Consider the following 21998-nt stretch of genomic DNA (forward strand, 5'->3'; position numbering starts at 1 on the left):
GTTAATGGCCCCAATTGTTATTGTTAGTCCTTTTGGTGGTATCCACATCCAGTCCCTTTGAAGTATACTGAAGGAAGTGAGGGCCATAAAGCCCCTTTGTTCACCCCCTTCCCTTCATCGTATGACAGAATCCAGAGAAGGCAGAAATGGGGTTTTCCATAGTTGATAACTAGAGATGAAATATAATTGGATTCTGACACTTAGATTAGGAGCACTCCCTTTAAGATAGTGCTCCTAATCTCTGCTCATTAGCTGTATAAAGACACCTGGGAGCCAGACATCTTGCTGATAGGGGACCAAATACTTATTTCACTCATTAAAATGCAAATTAATTTATAACTTTTTTGAAATGTGTTTTTCTGGATTTTTTTGTTGTTATTCTGAATCTCACTGTTAAAATAAACCTATCCTTAAAATTATAGAATGATCATTTCTTTGTCAGTGGGCAAATGTACAAAAATCAGCAGGGATCAAATAATTTTTTCCCTCACTGTAGATAAGTAGGTGTCATTCAAGCAAAAGCTGTAAATAATGAATCTGAAAATAACTGCAGGTTACTTTAGCAATGAACATACTTCTTTTTATAACTAGAATATGGTATGAAAATTGGCTTCATGTAATGTATCAAACCATGATATAATGAATCACAGTTACTGAATAAATCATAATGCCAGCTTGTTAGGATTAAACAGCTTGATGGCTTAATATAATGAATGAATCTAGATCAGAGGCGACACTCAGAGCCCTCTCTGTGGGCATGTGCGCCATGCCCGGGAGATGGCAACTGTCTCTTCAAGCAGCCTCCTGCTAACTCTCCGAGTTCCCACGTGGCCGGATGCATCCTGGCACGGCTGGTTTCCCTCCCTCCCGTCCCATCCTTCCTGGTCTTGCATGCTCTCCTTTTCCCGGGCACAACCCACTGCATCACCTCCTCAGCCGTCGGCCGGCCATCCAGCTCAGAGGTGGCTTCTTTGAACTGCTAGTGGCAGGCTTTGGAGCCCCAGAGTGCGCCGGTCAAGGGGCCGGCGGGCAGTGGTTGCTGACGGACACTGTTGGCCCCCTTGCTCTCGCTGGCCTCTGTGTGCGGGGGCCGATGGTGTCAGGCAGCAACCACCCCGGCCCTTGCCTTGCCCCATGGCAATGGCATCCCCACTCTGTCTCACCTCACCCCGTAGGACGAGCCGCCTGCCTACCGCCCCACCTGTCAGAGACCCTCTGGATCTCCCCCAACCCTGCCTACCCCCCACAGGCATCTCTTCCCACGAGCAACATTGAGGTGACCACACCCACCTTGGCTACACCCATCCAATCTGCCATGACCACCACAGCCACACCCACCCAGTGGGCCACGCCCACCTGGCACCCGGCAATAAATAAGTGGGTTTTGGGTTGCAATTTGGGCACTTGGTCTCTAAACGTTTCGCCATCACTTATCTAGATCAAATATGCTATATGTCTTTAGATAGGAGTGATTAAAATGTGATCTATGTTAGCAATTAAAATGTGATCTATCTATACTGTTCCTCAGTGAATACATCACTTAGAATATAATGGTAATTAGCATTAGCTCCTTCCCTTGATCTCATGGGCTTTTTATGTGATTTAATTTGTGCTTTTCTCTTCTATTCTTTTCCCCATGCTATAATAGGAGTCCTATCCTTTTAAAAAGTGTAATATTCTGACAAAGTATGTCAAGCCAATGGAACAAAAATCAGTTTGAGATAGGCCGGTACAATAAAATTTGGACAATCTAGAGTTCATATTTTTCAAATATTGTGTCAATCTGCATACTGTCTGTCTACACACACACACACGCATGCACACACGCACACACCTGGATACAATTAAACTTTGTACAAAAAAAAGATTAAATAAACAATTAGCATTCTGCTTTAACAAGACATTAGAAAGCTTTCCAGTTAATGAAAATATACATGGGTTTAATTGTGATGGGGGAAATGAGAAAAAGAAATAGGTAATAATGAAGCAGAAAAGGGATATTTACAAACTGTATTTTACCATTACTGTTCCCTGTGGTTGAAGAGCCAGTGGTTGCCCCACTGCTACAACTTGCTGATGAGATTCACTTGAGGGACTGATCATTTGCACATTTTGACCTTGGATAGAATATGCTGAAAAGCAAAACAATATTTAGATATGAACTTTCATAAATATTATATTTTAATTCAAATATTACCCATATACATACATATATGTTTATTAAATCTGTTACTAAAACTTATAACAAACTATTAGCAATAGATTTTAAGAAAACCCTTAAAGAATCAGTTTGCTACTAATAGAGACATTTTAATGTAGCCTTCACATCTAAAATTATGCTGCGCAACTAAAATAGCAATGAAAGTCTTCATAGGCACATGCAAGTTTGTAATTTCTATGGACTATTCATAACATTCAACCAGTGAAGAAAAGACTGGTGGGCTTTCAGAATCTGGCCATATATAACTCGTTATATTAGATTATTATCCACTTCTTACAGTTCCACAGATCCACATGATATTCTGACAAGTACTTGTGTCTAATATATATTAAGAAAAGTATATTCTTTCAAAATGCAGAGCATTTTTGAATTCAAATTATGTAAAATAAGACTAAATAATATCCTTACATTTACTGGAAAGAGCAGCACTAGTTGTATTCAGTACTGTCAAGGCATAGTGAGGAGGCAAAGAACCTTTGCAAATAGCAGTAATAAAGGCATCTCTTGAAGTTACAAGACTTAATTTTCCACACAGTGCAGCCATAGTTAGCTCTGCTTTTAGAATATTTTCTGTGGCAGCTTCATCAGTGCTGAAATAGTACAAAAAACATAATCCATACATACTAAAAGTAATTTTGATTAAAAACAAAGCATAAATATCCATATTGTTCCATAGGAAGTAAAATATATAGAAGGAAAATGTTTATGTAAGAATTAACTAAGGTATCATAAGACATGGAATATAACTACTAGAATAATTCTGAAGACACAAAACTAATTTAAAATAGAATCCTTTAATAATATGAGCTTATTAATATCTTTCAAATGTACATGCTTTGAAGATGTACTGTACATTTTGTAGAATCTTTCTGGAAAATCATTTTGCATATTGTGTTACAAAAAATAAAGTACAATAAAGCATTGTGTTACACTAAAGTAACAAAACCCTTTATATTAGCTCCAATCTTGGTGCTGTCCAGATAGGAAGATCAATCTTACAGAATTCTCAGAAGTAATAATTCTGGCTAGGAAAATCTGAGATTTGATGAAAGTCAGTGCATCTGGAGGTCTCTGTCTTATGCTATAATTTATGTATTTCCAGCAATTTGATGATCTCTGGTGGGAGTGGGATGGCTGCAGTGCATCCATCCTTGCTCTACTTGACCTTTCGACGGCTTTAGATATCATCCACCATGCTATCCTTCTGGAGCAGCTTCAGGGATTGGGGGGGGGCTTGTGCTATCCTGGTTCACTTCAACACTCTCAGTCGGTGTTGATAGGAGGTGAGAGATCCAGCCCTCACTCACTGCTTTGCGGGGTTCCTCAGGGCTCGGTATACTCTTTCTGCTCCTAGTTAACATTTAGATGAAGCTGTTGGGTGAGATTATCCGTCACCATGGACTGAGATTTCATCAGTATGCTGATGATACTCAGCTGTATGTCTCAGCCTGTGGTGAGTTAAGCGATGCTGTGGCCTCCCCCTCGCAGTGCCTGAAGGCTGTTAGGGGCTGGATGGGGAGTAACGGGTTGAAATTGAACCCTGGCAAGACCGAGTGGCTCTGGGTTTGGGATTCTTTGGCACAGGGAGAATTGCCATCTTTGGTCTTGGATGGGGTGGCACTGCCCCAAACAAACACTGTGTGTAATATGGGGGTACTCCTGAACTTGCGACTCCTGCTCAAAGAGCAGGTAGCAGCTGTGGTCAGGAGGGCCTTTACGCAACTGTGGATTGTGCACCAGTTACACCCTTTCCTGGACCAACAATCCCTACTCACAGTTACTCATGCCTTAGTCACCTCCCGTCTCGACTATTGCAATGTGCTCTACATGGAGCTACCCCTGAAGAGCATCTGGAAGCTTCAATTGGTACAAAATGCAGCAGCCTGCATGGTTTTATGCAGATCTCAGTGTGCACATGTGACACCTCTCCTGTGGGAGCTGCATTGGTTGCTGATTTGCTTCCAGGTGTAATTCAAGGTGCTAGCTGTCACCTTTAAAGCTCTTCATGGCTTGGGACCAGGTTATCTGAGGGACCATCTCTTGTTGGTCACATCTACCCGACCCACTAAGCGGGGAGGCAAGGAATGTTGTGGATCCCATCCCCTAAGGAGATGCATCTGGAGGGACCCAGAAGAAGGGCCTTCTCTGTGGTGGCTCCCTCTCTCTGGAACATCATTCCCTCAGAGATTAGAGTGGCCTCCACTTTAGCACTCTTCCGGAAGGCGCTGAAGACCTGGTTCTGTCAGCAGGCCTGGGGAACCCAGAGCGAGATAGAGCCCAGCAAATGGCTAGTTTAATGTGTGCTGTCGCTGGGGGGGGGTTATTATATTATTTTATTTTTCCTCATTATTTTATTTTTATAGGGTGTTTTTAATTGATGTACGTCGCCTTGAGTCACCATGTGCAAGTAGGAGGCGATATAAATTTTCTAAATAAAATAAAAGAAATAAATAAAACTGTTATATTATCATCTACCTGGTATCAAAAATGATAAACCTCATGTGACCATATTTATGGACACAGTATTTTAATGTTAAATAGATATAACACAAGTTTTCTCTGTAAGAATAGAAAAGCTTAGTATTGCTTAATTAATCAGTTAAATTGCAACAATATCCAATTCTTTATAGCTTTTTGGCCACAAATATTTTTGTATAATTTTGTCTCTTCTAGCTCTTCAGAAATAAGTTACTTAGTTGATGTGTAATTTGCTATACAAAGTCTCAGCTTGCCTGTAAAAAAGCATAGTTTTAAAAAATGAAACTATTTAAAAATGATTTAATACCTAGCATCCAGAAGTAAAGACAGTGCAGCAAGAAGACCACACCAGCATGCATTCACCATTTCTTCCCAAACAACTCTGTGATCTTAAAGAAAACAAGTTTACAATACTATTAAATAATGCTTAGCAATTCAATTATAGAAGATACATTTCTTGGTGCATTTTTGTTTTCACTTAATATACAGTGTCCCCACAGTCTTGTGATCATGATTTCCGACATTCTTTCAGCTATCCACAAGAAAAGTCAGTGGGGGAGCTGGCAGAAGTCGCATGTCATGGTCATGTAAAGTTCTTGCTTAAAGGCCCACATGATCCTTGCTTAATGACAATAGCTGGGATTGTTAGAACTGCCATTACAAAGTGGTACAATCACAGGATGTCATGCTTTACAACTGTGTTGTTTAGCAATGACAATTCCAGTTCCAATTGTCATTGTAATCCAGGACTATCTGCATTTTATTCATATAGTGAAGAGTAAGTAATTTGTTGATGCACAGATAATCACGTGCAATTCCAAAATAATTTTTCAATTTTCATATTTTCAATCTGCAGTCAAATGCTTTAGGGAAATATACTTCATCTATTGTCAGCTTATGAGGTAATGCAGATAAGAAGTATACCCAGAAATAGTATTCTAACGTTGACAGTAACAGAATCCTGCAAATCTGAAAGTACATCTCTCCCTCCTCACATCTACAGTCAAAGAAACTAGAGAAGATCCTTGTGAGATGCTTGCCATGTCCCTATTTCTTCTGCAGATTAAGCTGCCTATTACCATTGTCTAGACTGTGTCTCCTCCTCCTGTCTCCCAAGATTAGTCCCACATTCCATTATATCTTTAATTCAAACCTATAATAAACAATCTAAAATAAACAATCTTAAATATGGCTATCTGAAGTTTGGTAATAGAGAGGGATTTTTTTTAGTAAGACAATACATGGCAGATTATAGGGCAAAACTAATGGAATATTTCAATAGAACTCGATAAACAAAATCTAAAGAGCTAGTTTTGTATATTTAAAAAATATTGAATAAATCAAGTAAATATATTTAAATCAACAAAGTTTGGTATGAATAGAAAGCACAGCTCATTTAGCTATCAGCTCCTTAATGCCTTCTTCCTGTTATCAACCCAGTTTTGAATATCATTATATACCTGTATCTTTGTCAGTTTGATCAGATGCTGAATAAAAATCCTGGCGGTACAAAGATGGTGTCGATGAGGACTGTGCATCAACTGTTGATACTTGACTGTCTATTTCAATATGTCCCAATTCTTCTTCAATCATGTTAGTTATGCCACGGACAAGATCCAGCAAACAATGAAATGCTACTGACATAGCATAGCCTTCAGGAATTGTTGGTGGCTCAACTTTATCCAACATTTCCAGACTAGGATATGAAGAAAAACCCATCCAAAATCAATCATATGGAACTGCAGATTTATGAATAGATTTATGTCACTGCAAAAGACCAGCATACAAGTACATACTCAAAAGAGAGCTAAAACATATTAATCTGGGTCAATAAGACAGCTGAAAATAAAACTGGCTAAATTGTTATTTTTCAAGCTGGATGATTTAGGGAAATGGAAATTCTCTAGACTAGCGGTCCCCAACCTTTCTGGCTCTGGACAGGTGGTGGTGGGGTAGAGGGAGAGGGGATGGTTTCAAGTGAGCGCATACTGCTTGCGCAAATGCAGCTTTGCGCATTCACCCGCCGCTTGCACGGATTTATTTCCAACAGGCTGCAGCCTGGCACCAGGCTGAGGACCGAGGCTGGGAACCCCTGCTCTAAGCTGATTAAACCAAATAAGATAAGATCAATATTTAATGCTCTGAACATCTGTTATCGAAAGAATTAGCCTCTGAAGCTTTCAAATATTATTCTGATGCAAAGGCTGATGCCATAAAATAGCTTGTGTTATTTATTGCTTTTTTGTTCTTACCTTTCATTAGGTAAGTTTGTAGGGCACACAGAATAAAACCCATAATTTCAAATATAATAAAATGAAATAATCTAAAAGTAAATGACAAATTAAAACATGGATAACAATGTAATTAATTAAAATACAAAATAATAACATGTAATATGATGTTAACCACCCTATCTGTGTGATTTTATGAAGATAGAACAGTGGGAAATATTTATCTGCTGTCATCACTGTGATGCAACAAATCCTAAAATAGTCTCTAGCTCAAAATCAGTTACAGTTCTACATTCCTCTTCATTTCTATTCTACTTCTTATAGGTTGTCCTTGATTTATGACCATAATTGAGCCTGAAATTAATTACAGTTGTGCCAGTTGTTAAGCATGTCATACATGACAATGTTACAGTTTTGTAGCAATTGTTAAGTTAAGCAAATGAAAAATCATTAAGTGAACTCATTGTGCATAATGATTATTTTTTGTTGGAAACCAGAAGTAAATGCCAGCTTCTAGCAAAAAATGTAAATTGCACTCCTGTGGCCATGGGACACTGCAATCGGCTGTAAATGCAGGATAGTTGTTGAGCACCCAAAATGTGATCATGTAACTGCGGTGTGTGTGGGTGGGCTGCAAATGTTAGAATTTCAAGTCTGAATCATAAGTACCTTTATAGGAGTCTTTCATAACTTTAAATGGTTGCCAATCATTACGAAAGGACTATCTGTATATTTATCAACTCGAAGTCTATCCAAAACCAGGGAGCTTGTTAGTTTGCCCAAAAGTGGAAGAAGGTGCTCAGTATTAAACAATCAGAATTTTTTTCTATTCTAAATATTGACAGTATTTCAATCAATCTAAACCTTATATGTGTTTATTTAAAAATTAACTTTAATTCATTCAATTATGTTTTAATTAATTATTTGAACCAAGTCAAATAAGAATATCCATTTATTAATTCAAACATTTGATCTTCTATTCTAAAAATACGATATATTTAGCATGCAACATTCATTTGCATCAAAAGTTTTTTAGGTTAATTGGACACTGAAATATACCCAGAAACAGAGTCTTTGACTTATGACCACAATTGAGCCCAAACTTTCCACTGCCAAGTGAATCAGTTGTGAGTTGTGCTTCATTTTATGATTTTACCACAGTAAGAGAATCACTGTAGTTCTTAAGTGAATCATATGGTCATTAAATGAATTTTGCTTCCCTCATTGACTTTGCTCGTTGGAAGTCAGCTGAGAAGGTTAGAAATGGTGATCATCTGACTCTGGGACAGTACAACTGTTATAAATACATGTCAGCTAAGTGCCTGATTTTTTATCATGTGATCATGGCGATGCTACAACAGTCATGTGAAGAAAGGTCATAAGTCCTTTTTTCAATGCTGTTTTAACTTTGAATGGTCACTAAATGAATGATTGTATTATAAATTGCCATAATTAAAAATTACATTTTAAATTACAAAGAGAACTAGATGTATATAGTAGTTTAAGATCATGGGCTAGGACCAGGGAGATCTATGTTCTAGTCCTCTTAGGGATAGAAGCTAGCTGGCTTGCTTGGGCTAGCAAGTTGCTCTCATTCTAATCAGCAAAAAGTGATTTTTATCAAGTAGTCAGTCATATTGTCCATTACAATAATTACTGTTGCTTATTTAACAAATTTGCATAACTGCCCATCTCACAAGTGACTGTGTAATTTACAAGCAGAAGAACAATTAAAAACCATTAAAACAATTAACATTTATGTCTGATATAAAAAATTAGACATAAATTAAAAAAAATAAAAACATAAAGTAATAATACATAAAAGTACCATAAAAGACAGTGGGAAGACAACCATCATTTAACCGTATTAAACCAGTCTGAAAGCTTACCATAGGATCCCCAGGATTGATGAAGAATCACATTCCAGAAGACTAACAGAGATGGGGTTAACCTCAGCTCAAGGTGAGTAATGTTCGGGGGAAGGGAGGGATTATAGCATTTTTCATTCTTTCATAAAATTTCCAAATAATTCTAATGATTTTTTATTAATACTTTTTAAAAAAATAAATGGGATTATAGCAACATAACTACCAATTTTCTATTACTCTAAATACCATATGTATGTGCTGAGGGAACGGAGGATATTTTACTCTGCAATTTTGAGAAGATGAATTAAACAAGTTTATAAAAAATAGAGAAATAAATTATTTCACTTACTAGGTAGCTTTAGCACTACCCTGTGTGGATATATTGAGGATAGGGATCCAAGTACCTCTATATTCAAAAGCAGGTAATACAGTCACACCTCCACCAATACCTAACATTCCAGGATTGGACTGTGCTGAGGTTGTACCACCAGGAACATTACCTCCTATACAAACAAATAAGAAAAAATGTGATATATTGCTTTATGCAGTAAAACAAAGACTGAGAAAATTTAAATAGCAATGATTCACTCTTTACTTCTTGTAGTCCTGCAATATGTAAATAATTCTGACATGAGCCAGAAGTGAATTAGATAATAGGTTTTAACAGTGAAAAGTTTAATTTATAGATATAAGCTCTCAGAGTGTTAAAAATGTAAAGCATATTCTAAAGATCATAGACCAATGATGGCGAACCTTATAGAGACCGAGTGCCCCCAAACCGGCCCTGTCCTGTCCCACCACCCCGCTCCGCCCCCCCATCCTGCCCGCTCCACCCTTGCCCGGCCCACCCGTAGGGCCATTCACTGCCTCCACGGCCCGCCAATCACCCAGGCAGCCTGGCAGCGCCATGGCGGCCATGCCCACTGCCCAACACCCCGCAGCATCAACTGTGCACAATGGGGTGCGAGGGCGGAGTCTTGTCCCCGCTGCCCGGCGGGGACCGCGGGGGGAGGCAGGGCTGGGGCAACAGCGCACGTGCCCACAGAGAGAGCTCTGAGTGCCACCTGTGGCATACGTGCCATAGGTTCGCCACCACTGTCACAGACTTCCCTCTTATCAAATATGAATTTTCTTTGTGCAAAAATGTAAATGAACAATCACATAAGTAAACAAGTTATAGCAAAAGAATTATAAAATAATAATAAAAATAAATACATACTGAAATAGGATTGGTCCTTGAATAAACAATTTAAACAATACATTCCATTTACCTGTTTGGTTTATTATAGCTGAGGCACTCCCTGTGTTTGGTATAAGAAATAGTGATTGAATAAATGATCCCAAAGCATTCACAATGTCACGGAATACTTTGGTAGAATGCTGCTTCATATCATAAGATTGACAAAATGACCTGGTAAAAATATGAGTAAAACCACTATTACTTTTTATTTTCAAACATATGCTGAATAAACAATTTGTGACCCTATATTTTAAAATAATTGTCCTTAAGTTTATTAAAATTAGGAAAAGACCTCATGTTTTATATCAGAGCTTTTAAATTCAAGAATTCAAAATTAAATCAGGGCATTATAATACTTTCTGGCACACCTAGTAAGAATTCTAGAACATCTCCATGTATATAAGTATTTTATTAAAAAATTCATTTAATTTGATACATAAGTTCAGGAAAAGCCTCTACCTTAACAATTGTGGTTGCACACAAAGTCTGTGTATGGATTCTGCTGCAACAGCTCTTAACCACTGAGGTTTATCTGCATCCAGAAATTTTACAAGTAATGACAGAAAGATTTCACATTCGGTTACCTAAATAAAAAACACTGTATTAAGAGACAAATAATTCTAATTTACACTAATGTGTGCAATAGATTACTGTTGGTTACATGTTACATTTAGCTACAACCTCAGTTTTAATGGGAAGCAGGATTAAGAAATCTCATTTCCAAACAATTAGAAAATAATTGAATATAATTTTTCAAGGCCAAAAAAGTTTTTTATAATTTGTACAAACAATGGTCTACAACAAAACCCTCTGAAATTGACTTCTGAAAAGGCTTGCATAGATTTGTATTGAAAATAATCCAAGGTGACTTCCAGTATATAGAACAGAGGTAGCACAAGTATCACATTTTGGTGCATAAGATATTTAAGATACATCATTTGAACAATAATATTAAAACTGCATTCTTACCAACAAAGTATAGAACTGTTTAATTAATACAGAAACAACTCTCAAAAGGCGCATACAAATAGGAAAATAAGGCTTTTCCAGTGGTGCAGGTGAAGATGAAGTACCAGAGCCTTGTCTGAATTTGATATTTGGTGAGAAGAGCTTAATCACCAGCGAACAAACTCTTTCTTTAAGGAGGAAACTAAATTCTTGATGCTGAAAGTAAAAATAATGTTAACATGCTACATTTTAGTAGAAAAAATAATAGTAATCTTTAAGAATGCTATCTTTATATTAGCATTCTAAAATAGCCACCAATACATGTTCCAATATTTTTAATCTTCATTAACATAGGTATACCCAAAACACATGATCTTATCTAACCAACTCTGAGTTGATAAAAATGTTATAGGTAAAAATGGGGAAAAATGAAATCAATGATATTAATTTTATGATTGCTTAATTTTATTTGATCCTAGTAGGTTATCTAAACATGATTAAGATTGCCAACAATTGAATGTTAGCAGATACTTTCTAACTTAATATCTTTTCCAGACTACTCCTCTTTCTAAGTCTAAATATAGTTTGTTAAACTTACATGTGAGAAATCCTATCAGCTTCTTTCTACAATTAATAAATAAAAGTCACCTGTAAAAATACTTCTGGGAAATCATTGAGGACTGATTCAAGTAGCTCCAAACCAAATGTTCGAGTCATTTCTGTCATACCTACAAGCCAGTAAGGGGCATCAGCATTAACTAGTTGACAAAGATCCTAAAACAAACAAACAAACAATTATCCTGTATCTTTATTACTGCAATCAGTCTGGAAAAACTACAAAATTCTACTCCTTTTAAATAAGAAAGAATGACTAAACAAATTTACTTATTAATAAACTTAGTATGATATCTGCAATAATAATTCTGAGCCTGTGGATAATTATATAAAATATTTCATGCTGATTATAAAGCATATAATCTGCCTTTCATATCTTATAATTACTTTGTAAATAACAACTAGAAGCCATGGGTTAATAATTGGTTGCCAATTCAAATTAAATCATAAATTAGTTTCCCTCAAACCAGGAAAAATAAAAGAGTAGTTAGAATATATCAATCTAAAGATGTATATAGCGCCAAAATGACTGAGAACTATCCCATTATAAATGCAATAAAATTGCTTTTATTGCATTGTATTTTTCTCTCTCTAATGATATAAACCAGAGGCCCCCAACTTTTTGGACACCAGGGACCGGTTCTATGGAGAAAGATTTTTCCACGGACCAGAGGGGGCATGGTTTCGTGTACTGCCTGCATCCTGCGGATGGGGCTTCGCTTGTTTGCGCGGCCCGGTTGCTGGCATGCTGCAGCCCGGTGCCGGTCCACGGACCAAGGGTTGGGGACCCCTGATATAAACTACTGATTCGGGTTTTTTGCACTTAGAGAAGAACATTTTGTCTGTTCATTAAGGCTTTTTGTTTATATATCCATTTTTAGCATTTTAAATTGCTTTTATAAAACTTTCCAATCTGACAAGTATCTTTAAACATAACACATTTCCTGAGTATAATGAGTTCTGAATATATCCTCAAATTTAAACAAATAACAAGTCTGTTTATCTTAACTAATGTGCAATCCTACAATCTAGGGAAGATGTTTTATGGCTAAAGGGTTAATTTGATTTTCCCATCCAGTACCTTTCTACCAGAGGAGAGGGGGAAAAAAGTTCAATTCTCTACAGTTACTTCAATAAATATTATATTGGGATATGAATATTGCACAGAGGAAAACAGAATTTGACAGTGGATGTTCTTGAGTACTCCATGACTTCCCAAGAAAAGTTTATATCAGAAACTGATAGGCATAATGAATATCTTTCCATTGGTAAGAAAATAAAGGAATATAACTGCTCCCAATATTTTCCTGGAATTATAAAATACCTTTTACCAGACCATCAGTACTTCGTGATGACTGCTTGGACTAGTCCTTGCAAGTTTATTGGTAAACTTTAAAAGCGGTTTACTTTATTCCTGAGAGAGACTTTTTCACATAAATTAGTTTTCGGGTAAATGATATTTGCTTTAGGATTTATTTATTGTATTTATTTATTGTAGTTATATTCCATAACAATAAATTCATCTCCACTATATAATTTAAGTAGAGACCAATTTACATGAACAGGCAACAGTCAAGGGAAAACATAAATTATAAAAAAATTGAAGTGTCAATACCTGAAAAAGCATATATGCATCTTTAGCACATGGCTTTAAGGTGCTTACAGATCTTCTGTTACTATTTCCTTGATTTCCTACTGGTTCTTCAATAAAACCTATATTAAATATAGATCCAATTCAGAAAATCTAAAGTGAATAGTTGGATTATCAAAACTAAACAATACTACATTCTTTCTCCCTACATTGATTCAATGACTTAAATGTTTTGCAAGAGGCTGTGTGGTCCATATTATCCTTACAGTTGCTTTGTTCTCCTGCTAAGTAGGAAAAATTATACATATCTAGCAAAAAATCAGTAATCAATAAATGAATTCTCCAATTAATCACAAAATGAAGTATATGTATGACAATTGCCAAGCATATATAAATGCATGTGTGTGTGCAGTGTGTATGTATGTAAAAAATTAAACTATCTTATTTTTGTAAACTAAGAAAACAGATTGGATGCACTTCTGTCTGATCTAAAGACTACTTGATTGTCCTAGATCAGGGGTGTCAAACTGCCTGCCCGCGGGCCAGTTGCATCATATAGAGGCTGCGCCCACCCCTGCTCTGGCAATGCAAAAAAAAGTCTCAATACATCGCAACACATCACGTGATGCAGCAAGTTTGACACCTGTGTCCTAGATGGTCTTCTCTATTACTACCTCTACTAGAGTTGTAATAAGTTGCTTTCAAAGAGAAGTTTAGCCTACGCCTAAGACAAAATTAAATATCTACTATATTACAAGACATACGCACCTTTATAGCATTCATCCTCAGCAACCACTCTTTCAAAAACAACGGTAACTACCTGCCGGACTGTGGCTGCTGCAGTATTATTGGTGATATTATCTTTTGTAAAGTGTAATCGGAAACAAAGAACAATTGCCTAAACAGTAAAAATTAAAACATTCTCATTACTCAACAGAAAAATATTCTTATTACTCAAGAGAAACATCATAATTCTTGCAATTTATAATTTTAATGCTGTAAGTGCTGAGTCAAATTTGCTTAATAAATAAAATAAAATGTTTTTCTGGAAATGATTCCAGAAACTATTGTTAAGGAAACATGGTATTATGTGTATACAGATCTTCCTCACCTTTACGAAGGTTTCCTGTTTCTGTGTGCTTTTTGCACAGCCAAGTTATTTGCAGATTGAGGGCACACATGCATGCATCCAGTTTTGCTTTTTGTAAAAAAGACACAAGCTGGCACCAAACACTAGCATTTATTTTATTAGACAATATACAATAGGAAAGGAAATATGGATGCTAGATTTATGGGAAAAAACTTAGTTTATGAAGAGTAGGCTTTCTATTATAGAGCCTAATCCTAGGAAAAACAACAATAAATTGAATAAGGCTTTGAGCATATCAAAAATAAAATCCATATGCACTCTAATTATCATTTGCTGCCTGGCTTACCTACCTCTTTCCTATACAGATCTGAGTATATCACACTTGGGCTGCAAAAATATGGGCATTTACTAGAGGGCAGAAAAACTTAAATTTGTATGAGTGTGTGTTTATGTGATAGTGGCCATTGGGATTGTTGCAACCCAGATAGTATGCCTAGCAAACACTGCTTAGATATTAAATTAGATATTAAATGTGCAAGGCCCTGCAGACAGTTCTGGAGTTACTGTGCAAAAGCTCTCAAAGGCATCGAGTTGGGTAAGTCTTATAAAGCAGTTACTTTCTGAATTACATCTGAGAGGGACTCAGAATTCAGGTAGAGTAATAGAAATGGGATTTCAGATTTTTTTAACTTTGCTACTGTTATAACAACAACAACCCAGAACCCACATTCTTTTACTTAAGGAAAGAAAGCTAAGGTAGAATGTGCTAAACATTTACAGAGTTACTGGATTGCTTTTTTCTCATAATAAAACTATTTAGACAGTTGATTAGTAATAGGTTCATATAAGGTTTTCGAGAATAGAAAAAGAAAAATGTGGAACATTTTAAATAAGATTGCAGCAGTAGTGAAAACATGTATAATGGTATGTAATTTTCCTGTTGACACCTTGCTGTGATTGTACACGAAAACATGGCTAGAGAAATTCAGGGAATGAGTCATTCTGATACAGATAAAATTAGTTAATGTCATTTTGTCATTAATTAATTCTGAAGAGCACAAAATCATTACCTTAGAAAGTGCTTCATCATGGACAACGGTATTGGTTGTTAGTAATACAAGAACAGTTTGAAGCAGCTTAAGTTCCTCAAGGCTATTTTCCATAAGTTGCCAAAGCATATTAATAACATTTCCAGCAGCAACCTTGGAAGAAATGGAGACATTCAATTACTGTAAATGCCTAGACACAGAGGGTTCAGTTTTTAAATCACAAGAACAACAGATACTGAAAATATTTTGCTTCCTATTTTTATTTTTAATATTTTCACGTGTACTTAAAGATAACGTTAGGTGAGGTTTCTACAGATGGTCCTTGCTTAAGACCACTTGTTTAGTTACCATTCAAACCTAGGAGGGCACTGAATGAGTAGTAATGACAGGTCCTCACACTTACAGACAATTCAACATCCCTGTGGTCATGTTACTGTGATTTGTAATCTTCCTTGCTAGCTTCTTACAAGCAAACTCAATGCAGAAGCTGGCATGAAATTATAGTCACATGAGGTCCTTGCTTAATGATTCAGTCCTTACTCAATGACAGCAACTGGGACTGCTGGAACTGCCATCACTAAACAATGCAGTCACATGGCTCTGAATTTTTCATAATTAATTCCTTAAAGATGTATAATTAATTAAACCAGCTTGGTTACCTTAACCTTACCTCTGAAACAACTTCATGAGACATGAGCCTCTGGATAGCAGCTAGACATAGCTGAGTGATCTTTGGTTCTTTTGTTCCACAACCCATTAGAAAAGGCTGAACCACTTCTGAGCTATTCTCTTTCAAAGCTTTGAAATTGAGAGAGAAAGCACAAGCAAGCAAATAAAAAACAATTCAGGAATTCTAAAGATATCTTTATGATAAAATTTGACATTTGATAACCTATTTAGACTAGTACCCAATTTAACTTATGCAATAATTAAGCAGCTTCCAATTAAACAACTAAATTAAAGTAAATAATAGTAGAAAAACAGTAATAACTCAATATCTATGATGAAGCTGCAAATATAACCAAATATCAAATTATTTTAAGGTATCATCTTGTTCTTCAAATGAGAAATATCATAGTACTATACAGCTGTCCCCGAGACTATATTTTCTTATCTATTAATGGATGTAATGAACACAAACATAAAAAAAACACCCTAGTGGATGTTAAAAATTGTGAAAGTAGAAAAAAAAAGTTACAACTGACAATATTTTTATACATGATTTTATATAGTTTTTCAAAATTTAAGTAACAAATATTATACATATAACCTCCATATTGGTTTTGCTACAAAAAATATCCTGACATTAACTTATAGTACAATAATTTAATTGTAGAATAATTTTATTGCTAGTAGTATTAGCATTTTATTTTTGAAAAAATTCATCTATAAAAAAGTTCTTAGTTTTAGTTCTATAACAATAAGTGATTTATTTCAGATAAAAGATCTGGTTTATTAGATAACCATGGCAATAGTCTACTTATGATGAAAATGGTCCATTTATGATGAAAATAGAATTATCTTTGCTGAAAATACAGCATTTCTAGAAATACATTGGAGTTATAGTATTAATAATATGATGATGACTGAATTCAGAATTAGACAAATTGGAAATGAATGGATAAAAATCTTATTAAATCTTGTATAAAAATAATTTGTTCTCAAGTAACTTTCTAAAAAACCTGATATGTATACCATGTATACGTTTTCAAATATATAGCTTGCACCTATTTCAGTTTATTAAAACATATCTTCATTATCAAGTAAAGATTATAACAACCAATCAACTGCTGTAGTGCCAATTTTCATTTAAACTCTGCATTCCAGAATACATTAAAATTAATTAAAAAATTAAAAATTAAAAATACATTAATGCCAAATTACAGCCAATTATTTTTCATGCTGATAGGCAAACATGCAGAACACTTGGACTAACATTTCATACAGCAAGTGAATATTGCCATTCCAGGTAAATTTACTCTGCACATATTTTTTCCATATTAAAAAAGCAAATTCTGTTTTTTGAAACTTGATTATGTTATATATCACTTTTGATGAGCTGTAATGTCAAGATTCTACAATACTGTCCCAACATTTTATGCTTATTAGCTTAAGATATAGTAATAGACCATCATAGACCTAAATAATAATATTAATAATAACAACAACAATATGGTAATAGGTGCCTTGGGTGCAATCCCAAAACAACTGGAGCATATATCAGTCAATTGCAAAAGATGACTTTACTGGGAACAGCTTCAATCCTGCGATGATATCTGTAACACCATCAAACATCCATATCTGCCTATCCCAGGTCCTTGGTAAGGACTCAACACGTAGACAAAAATGCCAAACCCAGTCTGAAAATCTGGATGACTGTGCGATGATCAATAATAATATAATACAATAGAATTCCCCTTAACTCTTAATGACTCATCCTATTAAATTTACTTTATCTATTTACATAAAGCACTCATTCTATTTTAAAAATACTACTAAATTATGTAGCATTAAAGATACGTTTCTTTTGTATTAGTACATGGGGCATCAATTAATACAGTTTTATTAGCTTTAGCTAGAAGTCACTCCAGCAAACTTTATTTTAACTTCAACTGACTTAAAAATAAAAAGTTCAAACTGTTACTTCCAAATTCTAAAAATAATGACACTTAATTTCAGATCAAACATAACAGATACGACTCATATCACTTTTTAATAAAACAAATATTTTTATTTGTTCTGTTTGCAAATAATTACCTGCTAGGATGTCAGTGTGTCGTGCTGCTATTGTTTTTACTTTTATTATTCCTGACTCAGCAGCCTGTGAAAAAATAATTAAGAAGTCATTGTTTATTTTACACTTTACCTAAGTAATTATTTGTTTAACAACATCTTAAAATGTTATTTTTACTGTTTCAGAAATTGAATCCATAAAGTGTATGCATACTCCTAGCCTAGTTAATTTGTACTTAACTAAGGTGTATTATACATATTATATGCAGTTTCTCACTAATCATGAAAATATATCTGATCTGATTTTTATCTTTTGGAAAGTACATGACTTGTTTGAAAAAAAAATGTTCCAACCAAAAAACCATTGTTTATAGTATCTGTTTAAGCAAATTCCATATCAACCAAACTTTTTAAAATTAAGTCACATAAGTTTAACATGCAGTTTAGTTCATAAAGGCAAGCAGTGGAAGAGTATACATGCATGCACAACTTAGGTTAAGAGTCTCAATTGCCCTGGATAAACAACTGGATGATCTTAAACAGTGGTTCTCAACCTTCCTAATACCGCGACCCTTTAATACAGTTCCTCATGTTGTGGTGACCCCCAACCCTAAGAAGTCTCCAAGCGCGCACCAACACCGCCCACTCACCCGCCGCGCCCGGAGCTCAGCACGCCTCACCTGTCCTCGCCTCACTTCCGAAGGTCGCTGGCCTGCCCGGCTCCAGCTGGCCGGGGAGGGGGGGCAGGAAGGCCACTCCGCCCAGTCTGGTTGGAGAAGCGCCCAGGCGAGGAGAGGGAGAGAGAGAGAGAGCCAAGAGGGTGACAGCGCCGGCAGAGCTTAGTTCAGCCTCCTCCGCGGAAAGGGCCGCGAAGCAGCGCAGCCTCCCTTACGAGATGCTTGACGGAAACGAATCCAGCGCTGCAACGGCCCCCAGCTCGAAGCCGTGCAGAGACGGATAGAGGAGCGGTGTCTCAGTTCCTAAGACCATCAGAAATATGTGTTTTCCGATGGTCTTAGGCAACCCCTGTGAAAGGGTCGTTCGACCCCCAAAGGAGTCGCGACCCACAGGTTGAGAACCTCTGATCTTAAAGAACAAGTGGCTATTAGACATGGAGGACCATAAACTGAGATTTAGGAGGCACACCTATTTATGATATGACAAAGCTAAAGTGAGTGCAGATTTTAAGAATCATTTTGTTAGGCATGTCATCCTAAGAGTTTGGAATAAATATAAAACAAGGTTCTTCCTATGATACATTTTTGGCTATCACCCAAGAAGTTTTTTTTTTTTAGTACAGCAATGTGTCAACTGTCTCATTCATTTAGCTAGCAAAGAAAGATTCCTGGGCCATTGTTTAACCAAGAATACACTTTACTGAGCTTAAATGGTTACAGAAGAAAAGTGAAGCCAACTCTGATATTTTCGCAAGTAAAAGCATGATTAACTTTTTCTTTTTCTCCCTTGGCCTCAATGAGCAATTAAATGCCGTTTTCCACTCATCGCCTTTCTTGATTCTCACTTGATAATATGCCTCCCTTAAGTCCAATTTTGTAAAAATCCTGCCCTTGGCAATGTGTCCCAACATATCTTTCATTAAGAGGAATGGGTAAATGTTTTCCATGCAAATGGTGTTTAATCCATGGTAGTCCACGCACATCCTAAGCCTTTTTTCTCTCTGAAGAGCATGGGGGCTGCCATGCATGACTTTGCCAATTGAATAAAATCTCTGGCTAAGTTTTTGTCAATGAATACTTGGAGTTCCTCCATTTCTCTAGTCATTGAGTACAGCTTAGGTTTTGGCAGTTTGGCCCCAAGGACAATCTCAATGGCACAGTCCATGGGGCAGTGGGGGTGAAGCACATCATACTCCTTTTCACTGAACATCTTGGCCAGATCCCAATAGGAATGTATTGATCTGCCCCCTCCCCCACCTGAGCTTTTCTCACACCTTCAGCTTTTGCTTTTCTAATTAGTAGCTCGTGGGCATTCTTTAGCACTTTCATGCCATATTCATGGTTTGAGGTTTTCTTCCTCATCTTCACCGTTTCGCTCCCAGTCTATGCAGGGGTTACACTTTTTGAACCACATAAATTCCAGGATCAGAGTTTCAATCATTCCCTTGTCACAATGAATCGGGTAGTTTATACATGGGCCCCTACCTCATGTCCACCAGTTTGGTTAGAAATGTAGCTGATCCATGGGTGGCATTGGAGAAAGCCATGAGTCTTTTCAGTTCCCTTAGTCGCATTCCCAGTTTTCCCACCACATCAGGGCTAACTAGACACCTGGTGCACCCTGGGTCTAGCAGGAATATCAGGTGCCCTTTTCACCCTGAGGAAGCCACCATTATTTCTACCCTAGCGATCATTACCACCTTTTTCTGATTTTGATAAGCTCTTCCCCTTCTTTGGTTGGCCCCAGGGTTGTGCAGCAGTGATCAGGTGTGATGTGGGATATTTGGCTGCTCTGTGCCCTTTCTTCCACCTGGTAAGGCTTTGACGTGTTTTGCCCATCTTAGCAGGGGCCGTACCTCCTCTTCCTCTTCTTGGGGCCCCTCACTTCTCGGGTAGACAGTGACCTTGGTTCTCTCATTCTGCATGCGCATGGAACTCCCTCAGATTGATTTTCACTTCACTGGTGAGACGATAATACTCTTGTAGGGTTCACGGCATTCCCCAGGATAGGCAGGTGTGGTAAATCTCCTTTCTCAACTCTTCTTGGAAATGGTTGATCAACAGGCATTTAAGGCAGTCTCCCAGATGGCTGGCCAGTTGGCAAAAGTCTTGAATGTACTCTTGTTACTGGCCACTTCACTAGCTTAATGGCCCAGATGAGGGTCTCTGCATGCCAGGCTGCAAGAGGGTCTTTGAAATGCTCTTGCAAGGCTCGCATAAAAGCTTAGAGGTTGATTAACTGTGGGGTGTCCCCATCATTTAGTGATACCAGTCACTCTGAGGCATCTTCCTTCAGGTTGATGGCAATGGCATTGACACAGGCTGCATGAAATGGATACAATGCTCTGTAGCACTCCATGTGGTGCCAAGGCTAAGAAATGGGCTAAGCCAGAGGTCCCCAATCTTTTGGACACCAGGGACCGTTTCCGTGGAGAGAGGTTTTTCCGTGGTCCAGAGAGTGTGGTTTTGTGTGCTGCCTGCATTTCGCAGATGGGGCTTTGCTTGTTTGTGCAGCCTGGTTGCTGGCATACCGTGGCCTGGTCCACAGACCAGGGGTTGGGGACCCCTGGGCTAAGCACTCTGGCCACCCATCAAAATGGGCTGCAAAGAGAGATGGCTGATGCCCTTCACGAACCAGATAAAATCCTGGAGCCGGGGACCTGCCAGCCATCTGTGCTACCGGGAACATTGGCTAAGTGACTGGTGGATGAGTATCGGTAGCATGTGTCAACTAGAGATTCAATGTAACTAAATGTAACATTCCCCTCCCCTGTATTATGCTATAAATCATGCTACCCAATGAAAGTAATTGGCGGGCTCTGCAACTTGTCTTTGCTCCTCCTTCCAGCAAATGCCTCCTTCTCCCATACAGCCCAATGCTGCTCTGTGTTGGTGAGGTTTCTAGAGGTATATGTACACGGTTGCAGTTCTCCCTTGTTATTTTTCTGAGGGAGAACTGCACGCACTGCAACATTGCTTGCATCAGCTTGGATGATGAACTGTTCCTCGGGGTTGGGATGTTTGAGGACTGGTGCTGCCACGAATATTATTATTATTATTTATTATTATTATTATTTTAATTTGTATACCGCCCTTCTCCCATAGGACTCAGGGCGGTTCACAGCATATTAAAAACAAATAATATACACAAAATACAAAAAATACAAAATACAAAAATACAAAAATACAAAAAAAAAATAAACCCCGATAAAAGCCGAATTAAAACCAAATATTACCAGCTGTGTTTCCGATTAAAA

General features: G+C 37.1%; 1 protein-coding gene across 2 annotated transcripts in view; it reads right to left on the reverse strand.

Annotated features, from left to right (window-relative positions):
* MON2 (MON2 homolog, regulator of endosome-to-Golgi trafficking) overlaps positions 1 to 21998 on the reverse strand; it is a 159996-nt gene that overhangs the window by 113343 nt on the left and 24655 nt on the right. For both annotated transcript variants that reach the window (XM_015822118.1, XM_015822117.1), the window contains exons 2-15: positions 18089 to 18152; positions 16002 to 16129; positions 15353 to 15484; positions 13961 to 14090; positions 13217 to 13314; positions 11635 to 11760; positions 11008 to 11202; positions 10498 to 10622; positions 10070 to 10209; positions 9148 to 9301; positions 6160 to 6395; positions 5007 to 5088; positions 2630 to 2811; positions 2020 to 2132 (exon numbers count right to left, since the gene is read on the reverse strand). In XM_015822118.1, coding sequence (XP_015677604.1) covers positions 2020 to 2132; positions 2630 to 2811; positions 5007 to 5088; positions 6160 to 6395; positions 9148 to 9301; positions 10070 to 10209; positions 10498 to 10622; positions 11008 to 11202; positions 11635 to 11760; positions 13217 to 13314; positions 13961 to 14090; positions 15353 to 15484; positions 16002 to 16129; positions 18089 to 18152 — 1905 coding nt within the window. The remainder of the gene's footprint in view (positions 1 to 2019; positions 2133 to 2629; positions 2812 to 5006; positions 5089 to 6159; positions 6396 to 9147; positions 9302 to 10069; positions 10210 to 10497; positions 10623 to 11007; positions 11203 to 11634; positions 11761 to 13216; positions 13315 to 13960; positions 14091 to 15352; positions 15485 to 16001; positions 16130 to 18088; positions 18153 to 21998) is intronic.

This window comes from Protobothrops mucrosquamatus, unplaced genomic scaffold (genome assembly GCF_001527695.2).
Source record: "Protobothrops mucrosquamatus isolate PMUCROS unplaced genomic scaffold, P.Mucros_1.0 scaffold1468, whole genome shotgun sequence".
Taxonomy (NCBI): Eukaryota; Metazoa; Chordata; class Lepidosauria; order Squamata; family Viperidae; genus Protobothrops; species Protobothrops mucrosquamatus.